The sequence below is a fragment of the Equus przewalskii genome, chromosome 16 (assembly GCF_037783145.1).
Source record: "Equus przewalskii isolate Varuska chromosome 16, EquPr2, whole genome shotgun sequence".
Lineage (NCBI taxonomy): Eukaryota > Metazoa > Chordata > Mammalia > Perissodactyla > Equidae > Equus > Equus przewalskii.
The window spans coordinates 68,383,549-68,396,758 of NC_091846.1; the positions used below are offsets into that span (position 1 = coordinate 68,383,549).

The 13,210-nt window shown below is 44.7% G+C and overlaps 1 protein-coding gene and 1 long non-coding RNA gene across 4 annotated transcripts in view; one reads left to right on the forward strand and one right to left on the reverse strand.

The window, feature by feature from the left end:
• The window catches only part of LOC103548563 (uncharacterized), a 30,783-nt gene extending 22,254 nt beyond the window's left edge, over positions 1–8,529 (reverse strand). The window contains exon 1 of the long non-coding RNA XR_011528225.1: positions 8,394–8,529. This is a non-coding gene — a long non-coding RNA (uncharacterized lncRNA). The remainder of the gene's footprint in view (positions 1–8,393) is intronic.
• UBAC2 (UBA domain containing 2) overlaps positions 8,227–13,210 on the forward strand; it is a 187,667-nt gene continuing 182,683 nt past the window's right edge. For 2 of the 3 annotated variants that reach the window (XM_070579156.1, XM_070579158.1), the window contains exon 1: positions 8,526–8,987. In XM_070579156.1, coding sequence (XP_070435257.1) covers positions 8,957–8,987 — 31 coding nt within the window. In that variant the 5' untranslated portion in view covers positions 8,526–8,956. Of the gene's footprint in view, positions 8,988–13,210 lie in introns of all 3 variants that reach the window. The other variant, XM_008516377.2, reaches the window with a different exon arrangement.

Consider the following 13,210-nt stretch of genomic DNA (forward strand, 5'->3'; position numbering starts at 1 on the left):
AAGTCTGCAGGGTAGACCAGCAGTCTGGAGACTCAGGGAAGAGTTGATGTTGCAGTTCAAGTCTGAAGGCAGTCTGAAGGCAGTCTGCTGGCAGAATGCTCTCTTCATCAAAGGAGGTCAGTTTTTTCCTTAGGACCTTCAACTGATTGGACGAGCTCCCCCCAACCCCCATAATGGAGGGTTGTCTTGGTCTGCTCGGGCTACGGTAACAAAAATACCATAGACTGGGGGGCTTAAACAACAGAAACGTATTCCTCACAGTTGTGGTGGCTGGGAAGTCCAAGATCAAGGCACCAGCCAATCTGATTCCTGAGGAGTGCCCTCTTGATTTGCAGACTGACACCTTCTTGCTGTATCCTCAAGTGGCAGAGAGAGAGAGCATTTCTCTCATGTCTCTTCTTATAGGGACACTAATCGCATTTATGAGGGCTCTACCCTCACGACCTAATTACCTCCCAGTGTCCACCTCCAATCCCCATCACGTTGGGGATTAGCCTTCAACATATGAACTTGGCAGGGGCCACAAACATTTAGCCTATAGCAAGGGTAACCTCCTTCACTCTAAATCTGCTGATTTAAATGTTAATCTCATCTAAAAAACACCTTCACAGTCACATGCAAATGTGTTTGACCAAATGTTTGGGTATCGTGGCCTAGCCAAGTTGACACACAAAACTCACCGTCACAGATGGGGTCAGTGAAGTATAACCCTAAGAGTAAGAAGTCTGGGAGCACGGAGCATGCACAACTCACTCACTGGGGCATGAGGCAGACAGGGGATCTCTGTAAAAGCTGAAGCCCACCCAACTGTAGAACTAGGAAAAGCAGCGAGTGTGGCTTGATGCTGCATTTCCCTTATTCATCTCATTCCATACATATTTATAGAATATATATATTCAATATATAGATTGAAGCCCTACTGTGTGCCTATCACTGTGCTAAGTCTTGGGAAAACAAAGACGAAAGACGGAAGAGATGCAGTTGCACGATGCCCACGACGTAGTGTGTCCTTGCTTTGATAGAGGAATGCAATGCCCAAGGTGCAAAAGTCACGCAAGGGTGTGGAATTCAGCCACCATCACAGAACAGTGGACTGGAACCTCTCAAGTCCTTATCTAACATCTGAATTGTCTTAGTGACTGGACCACAGGTTCATCTGCAGAAACAATTTAAACGAGCCGTGACTATAGGGACAGGTTGTGCTGGGGGCTGGAGCCCACTGAGTGAGTGACTGACAGCTTCTCCTTGATGCTGGACAGATCAGAAAACGACACCTTTAACTTAAAGCAACTTTAGATTCGGTGGACATCATGGGCAGAAAGATTTTACCAGTGCAATTTTGGGGTTCCTGATTTTATCATCATACTCATGGTATATGAGATCAAACACATTGTCACCTTTGTGACAACGGCATTGCCATGAAGAGCATGGTGGGCTGTAGCCCTGTGATTGCTGTGCAGAAGTAAAATCTCAGCATAGCTTTTACCTAGGTAGAAATTATGAAAGAGGAAAAGGGAAACAGATGAATAGCAGATGGAACAAGAAATTTTAAAATATGAATTAAAGAGAAAAGCTGCATGTTGCCTAGCGCTACCGTAAAAACACACACACACCAGGTGGCTTGAAACAGCCGACATTTATTGTCTGACAGTTCTGGAGGCTAGCGGCCCACACTCAAGGTGTTGGCAGGGCTGTGCTCCCTCTGAAGCCTGGAGGGGAAGATCCTTCCTTGCCTCTTCCAGCTTCTGGTGTTTTGCGGGCCATCCTTGGCATTCCTAGGCTTGCAGCTGCACCACTTCCATATCTGCCTCTGTTGTCACATGGCCTTCTCCCCTGTGTCTGTATGGGTCTCGTCTTATAAAGATATCAGTCATGTTGGTCTTTGGTCCCACCCCACTACATCATGACTTCATTGTAACTAATTATATCTGCAATCACCCTATTTGCAAATAAGATCACATTCGGAGATACGGGGGGCGGGGGTGGGTGGTTAAGGACTTCAACATATCCTTTTTTGGACACACAAGTCAACTCATAACATACTCAGAGGATTGAAGATGTAGGTGAAACAGAGTCCTGGGCTTAGTTCTCCATTTAAAAAAGTAGAAAAGCTAAAATCAATAAGCAAAATTAAGTGGCATATTATGGCCAATTAGGTTTTAGTAATTTACTTTGTACTTCCAGCTTCTTTTCTGAAATTTAGGAAATATCTTTGTATGTTCTTTTTCTTGCTAGCTGCTGTGGTAATGATATTCTTGCTGCATATGCATATTTCAATTGCATTCCCGTGGATTTACAATAACAAATATTGCCAATAGTGGAAATAAGAGTCATAAGGAATTTCCTACACAATATTTTAATGATTATCTCATAAGACAACAAAAAATAAAAGATCAAATGAATATGTTTTGTTTTAGAACATTATGTTGAATACATGAATTTGAATCAATGTGCTACTGGTCAGTACGACCTGGCCACAAAAACTTACAAGTAAGATTAAGCATTCGAGCCAAGAATGACCCTGCCGTCTCTGAACAGGTCTAAAAGTAAGCCCGTGAGAAATAAGCTCCTACTTCTGCTGAAACCACCTTGGGGGAAGTAGATCTGTGGGTGTTGGCCTTGGTCTGATGGATAGGAGGTGCTCAGGCAGTTCCATAACAGGACATGTCCGGATCAGCGGGTGAGATTATGATGTTTCGCATATCTTTCCTGTTTCAAAGATGCCTTGAAATCTAGCTTGCACCCTGGCAAGGCTCCAGAGCAGCTACATCATCAATCGCTAGCCATATCCATCAAGGGGAAGAAAATGCTGGCCCCACAAAAATGTCCTGCCCTGGGACCAGGGGTAAGAGAATAGAGGGAATAAGCAATTTGGTCTCACTTTCTTCTTCCCGCTTTTAGCAGATGCTGCTGGTGTCCCAACCATATCCTTTTTGCCTAACCTGGAGGTCACCTAGAGCTTCGGCAGACAATTCTCATACAACACCTGTGTCTCTCTGCCTGAGGGCTTTCTCTGGATGCAGGAGTTTGCTTGGCCCACACATGGAGCAGGCTGAAAGTGCAGGGGGATTTATAACCCCCAGGAGCAACCCTCAACCAGTGAGTTGCTGAACAAACAGCCCAGCTTCCTTGCCTGTTGGTGAGACAGTTTCGAGGTCTGTTCTGCTCAGTTTCTTGGAGGGTCTTTAGTAGGATTTAATTCCAGGTGCCCACAGCTGTAACGCGCTCATTATTGACTGCCCTCTCCCCTAGTTCCTCACCATGCTTCGTGGAATCACTGCCCAAATAGAGAGGGAGGATTTGCACCCAAATCCTTGTCTCAAGGTTGGCTTTGGGGGAATACAAACTAATAGCATTGTATCCAATATCCTCTTTTATGAGGAGTATTCAATTTGTTTAAACAATATGGATGGACTAGGAAATGAGGGGTGTTATACTGACAACACTGCATTGGAAGGCTAGGAATCCATTTCACTTTTATAACTATAGGGTACTATGAGCTAGATCCCATCCACTTGATCAAAATTACCCTCTGGAAAGAAAAACAGATAAGGAGCAGAATAATCCTATTTGTGAGCAATTATAAATATTCTCACCAATGGTTAGTGTTATGAAATATGTATGGCCATATTAAGATAATTAAAAGCTTCTGCGTCTATTTATAAATCATATACCTAAAAACAAGGTATAAGAAAATGTCTTAAACATCTGATAAGTAATTTTGAAGATTACCTAAAATTGTATTGTCTTTATTCACATTAAGCTGTTCAGACCCCAAGTGCAGTTAGCCGGGTATATGTTTGGCATAAATGGCATATATCTACTCTAAGAGTTCTCAAACCTAGTAGACCCAACTGCCTTTTATAACAAATATTCTGTAATTCTGCCTTGAATACCCTAAATGAAACTCAGGAAAATATGTTACACATAATTTTAATAGTCAATATAATGCCCTTACTTTGGTGTAAAGAAATAAAGAAGAGAAATGTATAAGAAAATGATACATATTTTGATCTGCAGGTGTTTGAATATGACTACATTAGGAGACACAATGTTTGCATCCACCTATAAATACACTAGTTTGTATATAAGAGAACGAAGAAATCAGAAGGATGCCACACAGGATGTGCAGAAAAATGAAAGAGCAGAGGGACGATGCATAACAGACTAAAAACTAGTGCAGGATGAGCGAGTATATGTGTGGTACCAACAGACCAGACATGTCTCTATGTGACATGAGAAAGAGAAGTAACCTTAATTGAGCCTCTGAGAAAGAGCAGATGGTCAGGGTGAAGAAGATGAGGAAGTGTGGTCGTCTCACAAACGTACAGGCTCTATATGAGTGGCTTAAAAATACTTCTCTATGTTTTGAAGGGGTAGTGATCAAGTTTTACAGAAAATTGATCTGTTTTGAAATCCCACCACATGTTAGGGCATATGTTCCATCTCTAGAACTCAGATTCTAGAGACCACATGCTTTGATATGTGATGGTAAACAGATGAATTGGAAAAAGAGAAATGATGTGGCGTGGACTTCTAAGGTGGGTACTGGAGGAAGACTGAAAAAAAAGGCAAACCCACCTCACTACTTCCCTAAAAAAACCCCACCATCATAATTTCCATATGTCACTTTCTTAGCATAGCTTTCTTACCACCGTGCTATGAAAATGAAAACCATAGCAGGATGGTGCAGGTGATAGTCAGCGCCCTCCCCTCTCCCCTGAGCCATAAGTATGTCTGGGGGCGTACTTCCCACCTGCACCTCTTAGCCTGCGGGCTTGCCCAGCCCCCGAAGCCTCTGTCCACTCATGTGAGGGCTGGAAGTGCTGGGGAACTGCATCCTTGGGGTAGGCCTCCGTGACTGATGGGAGTCAGTGGCTAAATACCCCAGCTGCCTCACCCTGGGATGACTCTGGGGCGCTGGCTCCAGGTGTCCACAGTGCTGATTTGTTTGATATTTCATCTCTATCAGTTTCCATCCTTCCCCTCCCTGTCTCACTTCCCATTCTCCCAGTGCTTTCCTAGGACCACTTCCAGAGAAACTCGAAACTCTGAACTTGAAACTTTGTCTCACAGTCTGCTTTTGGGGACCCAAACTAAAACAGTTGGTGATAATCTGAAATATTTTTATAAATTTTATTGATTAAATTTAATGAGGTTCTAATTCTGTTAAAGAAATCTCAAATGTTGTTACATTTTTGTTGCTTTTGTAGGAATTGTTCCAGTGCAATGAAACTCTTTTCACCTAAATACGCAGTTGGAAATACTATAATAAATATTGTAGCTCCCATTTTAAAGTGGACAAATCAAAGTCTTAGCTGAATCCAAAACTTTTTGTAATTAGATTAAATAATTCTTTTGTCCTCATCAGTCCTAGTCAATGTCTACTGATTTCTCCAAAAGGGTGCTGACTAGAATCCCTGGAAATTTGAGACGGGGCCCCCCAAGCAGAATGTGGAATGTGACATGGCCAGCAGGGACATAGGTCACAGGAGTTGTCATCTGTTTGGAATTCGATGCTTTAGAAGTTTGTGATTCTTATCTTTGTTGCTGATGTTGGCCCCCTCTACTACTTAGTAATCTTCAGGAAAGCTACCAGTCTATCTCTGCTATATGAAAGCAACACTATGCTAAAGGCAGGGTGACATACACAGGAAAAGGCACTTGTCTGGGATGTTTGGTCAGCAACTTTCCTCCAGGACTCACCTGCAGATTTTCTTTCTGATGCCAAAACCTTAGAGATGCTGTGTTTTAATTTATTAAATGAAGACATGCCTTCACAACAAGAGACTCAAAATGGGTGGGATACAACATTTGTAAAACACACTCCTCCCTGCTAGGAGCTCTCCCTTTCAAACTTATCGCCATTACCCCAATGTGGAAAGCATATTCAACAAGACATAGCAAGGCAAACGGTGATTCCTAGTGATTGACAGAATGAGTTCTCCATGATACAATCTAGAGAAGACACAAGATGGAAGTCTAAGCAAAGACAAGAGAAACGATATACACTAAGGGTTCTGGGGATAAAGGTTGGATGAATTATGCTAGTGTAGGGTCTCTCAGCCTCTGTACTATTGATATTTTGGGCAAGAGAATGCTTTTTTTTTTTTTTTGCTTTTTGGTGAGGAAGATTGGCTCTGAGTGAACATTTGTTGGCAATCTTCCTCTTTTTTTTTTCTCCCCAAAGCCCCAATACATAGTTGTATATCCTAGTTATAGGTCATTTTAGTTCTTTGTGGGATGCTGCCACAGCATGGCTTGATGAGTGGTGCAAAGGTCTGCTCCCAGGATCTCTTCCAGGGACCCCTGGGCTGCTGAAGTGGAGTGCACGAACTTAACCACTCAGCCATGGGGGCTGGCCCCAAGAAAATTCTTAATTGTGGGAGGTTGCCCTGTGTATGGTAAGATGTTTAGGAGTATACCTGTCATCTGTCCATTAGATGCCAATAGTGACTCCTTCTCCCAATTATAACACCAAAAATGTCTCCAGATATTAGCAAGTGTTCTCTGGAGGCGCAAATCACCCCCTGGTGAGAACCACTGCACTAGAGCGCCTCAGACTTTAATGTGCATACAAGTCAGCTGGGGGGCTTGCTAAATGCTGCTTTAATAGGGCCTGGCTCTTTAGTCCAAATGAGATCCTAGGTGAGGCCGAAAGTGCCCCTCCAAGGGCAAGACTTGCTTTTTGGAGGACGAACCTACAGCCTTCCAGTCAGCATGTACAGGTCCTTAGAGTGCATGGCAGGTATACACTCAAGTATGGATCACTGAAAATATTTTCAAGTAACTTTCATATTAAGTTATGCATTTCGTTGTGAAGAATGTTTGCAGAATTGAACTTAAATAAGTGAAGTGTTTTTTTTTAAACTTTAGATGCTTTATCTCCTATTTCAGCAGTTCTCAGACTTTAACGTCTTGGGATCCCTTTAACACTCTTAAAAATAACAGAATTGCAAGACCTTTTAATGTGGGTTTATACCTATCTGTATCTACCATATTAGAAATGAAAACTGAGAAATTTAAAAAATATTTATGAAATTCACTTAAAAATAACAATAATATACCCATTACATGTTAACATAACTAACATATTTTTATGAAAAATCACTGTGCTTTCTCAAGCAAAAAATTATGGGGAAGAATAGCATTACTTCACATTTTTGCAAATGTTCTTTAATGTCTGGCTGGATTCTCAGACCTGCTTCAGCTTTCAGTTTGTTGTGATACATTGTTCTGGCTGAAGTATATGAAGAAAATCCATCCTGACGCAGATACGTAGTTGGAAAAGGAAGCAGATTAATAGTCTTTTCAGATAATACAGCTGTTCATTTTTGATACTACGCCATAACTTAAGTGGTAGTTCCTTAAACAGTTGTAATGAGGAATCTGAAATCGTATCAATGAACTTTTTGTACTGTTACACTAAAACCTGTTGGTGTATCTTACAGTTTGAATTGACTTTTTTACCCATGCATGACTGTAACATCACTGTTCTGTCAACTGGAAAGTATTGGTTTGCTAAGTTATGTGGCCCTTCCAACCGTACAGTGGAAAACTCCACTGTATACCCCTGAGTGAACAAAGGTAAAAAAAGCCAAATGATGTCTTAGTATCGTTATGAAAATAGTTTTAGCTTTTTGGATTCCCTAAATGGGCGGAAGGTCCCCATAACTACTTTGACAACCACTGTCAGAGGTTTTGTAGTCAATCAACAGCTTCTACAAACATAAAGCACCTTTAAAGGATCATTTTATTGCAAAATAACTCAATTAGATGCATCTAAAGTTATATGTAAAGTGTATTTCAAGATTGTGAACAAACTTTACAAACAGGACCTAAAAAAATAAAAGTCACATATACTTTTGCCTTATAGAAATTATCAATGTCAATATTCTTGCCCACTGGCACCCCTTCTTAAGGGCAGGGACTGTGTTTTATTGATCCACAAATTCCACATTTAGCACAATGCCTGGCCCTTATGAGCACTCAACAGGTTGTTTTTAAAAAAAGCACGCTGTACATAATTTTGCAGCCTGTCCTTTTCATTTAGCCTTGTAGTTGATCAATTTCCCCATACTATGTATTCTTTAACGACTGCGCAATTTAAGTTTTCAGGCTCAAACTCATTTAAAAAACCGTGACTTTGCTTTTAGCAAAGAGTAACATCATTTTTCAATGGGGAAAACATTAAATGGCCTGGGCCCGGAAGGACGCGGGGGCAGAAGTGTGGGGAGCAGGGTCGCTCCCCACAGACTCGCCGCGCCGGGGACGGGTTGGGGTCCCGGAATAACGACGCTCGGCGCTTTGTGTGAGGATTACGTGCAGGACCAACGTGGGAAAACGGGGGCAGCCGGACCACCCCACTCCCCACGACGACCCCTTTCACCCACCGCGCGGCTTCTCGCCCTTGGCCGGACACCGGAACTCGACACGGTTCTCACTGTCAACAAACAGTCGCCGGTCGGGGGGAAAGGGGGGCGGGTGGGGTGACGGCCCAGAAAAACTGAGCATGCGTGGAACGCGCCGCGCGTCCCGTCCGGGGAGAGGTTAGAGGTCATGAGGAATGGCCCCGCGCCGGCGTTCTAGAGGAATCCGCTGCCAGCGCGTCTGCACGGGGCGTGTGGGGGGCGCTGAGCACTAGTGTGCGGCTCCCACAAATTCCTCCCACGCCATCCCATTCCTTTTTCCCAAGGGCACCCGCGGCGTCGGCAAAACCGGGAGAGGCGGACCCTTCCCGTCGTGCACGCACTTCCCCTTCCCAGCAGGAAGGGAGCCTCGGACGGAGCGCGGCGCCTCACGGGCTGCGCGTGCGCTGTTCACATGCGGCCCCTGGAGCGGAATCGAGTCTCGGGATTCGCCGCCCCGCCTGGAGTGCGCCTGCGCAGTCGCCGGGTGCCTCCACCTCCGTTTCCCCTCCCCGTCCTCCCGCGGGGGCTAAGGCTCTGGCGGGACCATGTTCACCAGCACCGGCTCCAGTGGGCTTTGTGAGTACCGGCCGCCGCCGTCCTGGCTGTCCCCTACATGCCATCTTGCGCACCTCCTTGAGGAGGCTGGGGCAGCGGGAACCCTCGGAGTTGCGGGAGATTTGGGGGCAGTCCTCCATCCCCGTTCCCGAGCCTTGGTGGTTCCTGCCCGTGAGGGGCAGCGGGCACCGCCCCCACCTCAGCCTGGCGGGGCCAGGGGGACTGAGTCCGGCCGCCAGCCCCGGCCCCCACCTGTGAGCCCCAGGTGCGATGCTCAGGTGTCCCAGTGGGCCGGGCAGTTAGGGCCGGGCTGGGTACCCTGGTGTTCTGCCCCGGCCCCTTGCCCTCGGCGGCGCGTCTGCCGGGCTGAAAGAAGAGGCTGTCCCGGTGGAGGCGGTGCTGGACGCCTGCCCCTTCCTTGCTCCGTTGCTCCATTCATTTAGGCTACAGAGGACCGAACTGGCTCTCCCCCGGATGCAAGTCCCAATCTCTGCTTCAGGAGCTGACACTTCAGTTTTCCTTAGATTTCTTTCTTTCTCAGTCTCCCTTAAGAGTTTTTAGACAAACAAAAAATGATTCAAGTACTTTAAAGTGGAAGGAAGTTGTTTGTTAAGAAAGTGCGGACATTACTGCAGAGCGTTGCTGTGATATTCTACTTGAGTGTCAGTGGTGGTCAGCAGATAGAGGGCAGAGAAGTATATATAGCCTTTTAAACAGCTCTGTTTTTCTCTTTGAAGTTGTTTGACTTTTGGTTAGGCGGACTGTATGTTAACCAAACAGCACTGAGATTAGGCACTGATACAGCAACAGTGAACCATTGGAACAGCTGTAATTTTGCAATTGCTTGTCACTGTTAATACTTCTTTATACATGTAAAGTTAATCTTGCCCAAGTGAAGAAGCAGGTGACATTTCCAAATACTGAAGATCTGTTGTGAATGTTAGTAGAATACATGCCTTTGTCTGAGAGTTAGCATAGAGCCATAGGCATAATTTTAAACCTTCCTCGTTTCTCAACTTCTCAGGTTTTGAAGTGGGTTTAATATTCATGATTTCCCTTGTTTCATAATTAATTTGATTTATGGCATCTTTCAGGCATTGGCCTCAGAGTAGGTTACAATTACTACCTAATTAATCTTCCCCAAACTACCCTTTGGATAAAGAACATTATGAGTGTTGCAACTGAAAGTCAAGAAGGTGGTGTGGTTTTCCTGGGATCACACAGTGATTCATATACTGGTGGATATGAGATTAATGGTGGAATCTTTCCATTTAAGTTGGTCTTTCAGCATTTTGAGCTGCCCTTCCTTACTGACCAAAATACACATAAAAAATTACAAAGGCAAGAAAAATCTGTTATTGGTTACTATGCTATATTAGCCATTATATTGGCACAGTTTATTCAAATTTGACGTAGGATGACTCTGGGGATGGTAATACTTTATTATCTGTGGCACAGGGTGGATGAGTATTGACTTCTAAGAACCAAACTGCTGCCCAGGGAGAGGCCTAGGCCAGGGGCTCTCCTCAGCTGTCTTGCCCTGTTTCTAAAATAAGTGTATTTGCAGCTTAAGAGTTGATGGGATGACCGTTCCTCGGAAGGCTGTGTCTTATGTGTTCATTTAACAAACATTTTGAGCAGCTATTGTGGGCCGGAACCTGTGCTAGGCACTGGGAATGCAACGTTGAACAAGTCTTAATCCCAATGCTTACAGTGGATTTTAGGCACAGGTTTCCCAGGACTGGTCTTTTGGCAAGTCTGGATAACTTTAAAACAGTTATCCTGTTTTAAAACTTTTGTTTGCAAGGCTACCCGCTGAGAGGGAAGTGATTTCCTTTAGATAGGAAGTGTGGCTCTTTGGTAAGTCAAAATTCTGATCCTGGGTAAGTCTCCTGAGGAAGAGTGAGCTGCCTACCCCTGCCCCCATGGCAAAAATCCCTGCTATTTCCTACCACCTGCATATTTCCCCTGTTTTGTGACTGTAGTTAATGGTGTTTTAGTGTTACACTTGCTTTCCTCTCTCTCTCATTCGTTTGTTCATTCACCAGGTGTCTATTAAGTACCCATGTAAGCCACACACTGTTCGTGTACAGAGGATAAAGTGGTAAATGGGGTAAAGGAGACCAGTATCAAATAAGTTAGCAAATAATGTGGTTTCACATAGCGATAAGTGTTATGAAGAAAATAAGAGGATAATGGCATAGACTGAAGTTATGGTGACCACTGCAAGCATGGTCAGGGAAGATATCTGAGAAGGTGACATTTGGGCTGAGACCCAAATGGTGTGAAGGAGCCAGCCAAGTAAGAGTTGTTGAAAAATGTGCTTTTTGCAAAGAGGGAACAGCAAGCACAAAGACTCTGAAACAGGCACAGCAGGGCGTTTTGAAGTTGCTAAAGAAAGCTGATGTCGCCAGGGCGGTAAATCAAGGGAAGAGCATTTGTGACCATGTCTGAAATTATATTGCTGTCTGCTAAGTCTTGCAATTATGGCTGGATAAAAGTGCATGGGAATTGTGTTCATGACTTATTGTAGAGTCCTTGCTTATAGGCCAGTGCTACCAGTGCTAACTATGCATTGAGTAACAGCTGTATATTTATTACATTTATTAACAGGTGTTTCCATTATTTATTCACTTCACAGTATATTCACTGTGTAACAGTGGACTCAACCAACATTCGTTGCATGTCTAGTGTATTCCAGGTGTAGTTCTCACCCTTGAGGAGTTCAGTGTCTAGTGGGGAAATTTTTTTTAAAAGAAATTAAACAACAACTGAACTTGGTGCCGTGGGTTTATTGCAGGGGTGGGCTAGCAGGGGGAGAGTCACAGTTGTTAAATCAGACTTCTCAACATAGGCGATATTTGAGTGGACTTTTGAGGGACGAGTAAAAGTTTGTCAGACATACAATTAGGGAGAAGGCCTCTAGAGGGACAGGACCTGGGCAGGTCCTGGCAAAGAGGCGGGAGGTAATGACTTAGAGGGTTGTTGATTATGGCTGGAGTCAGCAGTTCCTAAGAGGCGTGCAGTGAAATCAGTCCAAGGGCAGGTGAGAAGAGAACTGGGGACAGAACCTGATGAGGGAGAAGAGGAGGAGCCTGGGAAGAAGACTGAGGAGTGGCCAAGGCTCCTCCACCTCGGGATACAGACAGGAGTGAATGATAGAGCAAATTCCTGAGATGCAGCGGGCCCTGTCTAGAGCACGGGTCAGGAATGCTTCACCTGGCCATGGGAGGGAGGATGGGAGATTGTTCTTGGTGATGAGAGCAGTGTTTTCCAAATGCTGCTTGTGTCCTGGCAAAAAATCAGCCATGGAGCTTTCTGAGTGTCCAGATTCCTGGGTCCTATCCCAGAGAGTCGGATTCAGAAGGGCTAATGTAGGGTTCAGAAGTCTGAATTTTAAAAGCATCGCCAGGAGATTCTAATGGACAGACAGATTTAGATCAAGGCAAGATGGTGGCCTGCAGGGGGGTAGGGAGAACAGTTAGAGTCTAGTGGGGAGATGCCGAAGACCCGGATTAAGGTATTAACAGTGAGAATGGGCAGGATGGAGAAGAAAGATTCCAAAGATGTGGAAGCAGGTAGGTTGTGTCAATAAAGCTTGTTGGATTGTGGGGGAGAAAGGAGTTGAAGGTGACTCTGGGTAGACAGATAGTGTTACCGTTCACTAAGATAGGGAATGCAGAGAAGAAGGAGCTCATTTTGGGGGAGGATGAGTTCAATTCTGGACGTGTTTAAAGTTGAGGGGTTTATAAAGTGCAGTTGGAGATACCAGGGGACATTTAGAGAGAGGGAGCTGGACTGGACGTGGTTAGGTGGGAGTTATGCCATGGATGTGAATGAGGGCGTCAGGAGCAGTGAGTAGATTAGAAGGCTGCGGACAGAACTTTAGGCCGTTCCAATATTAATAAGGGATGGGTAGAGGAAGAGGAGACTGCAAAGTAGGCAGAGATGGGTGTTTCTTTGGGAGAAACCTGTCTTCCTCAGTCTGGTTTGATTTACCCTGATTTACCCTCTTTCATTGTAAACAAACTCCTCCAGCTTCTTCACTGTCTCTCGTCACAATGACTCTGATTGCCAGACTCTTGATCCCCTCGTTGTCTCGAGTTTACAGCTCATTTTGGGCACCTTCCATATCCAGTCTGGAACCCAAGTTGTGCTCACTTCAAAACTCTCGGAGGCCTGGTACTGCCATCCTGCTTTCCTCATCTAGCCACACCCCCAACCTTGTATTAATTTATGGTGTC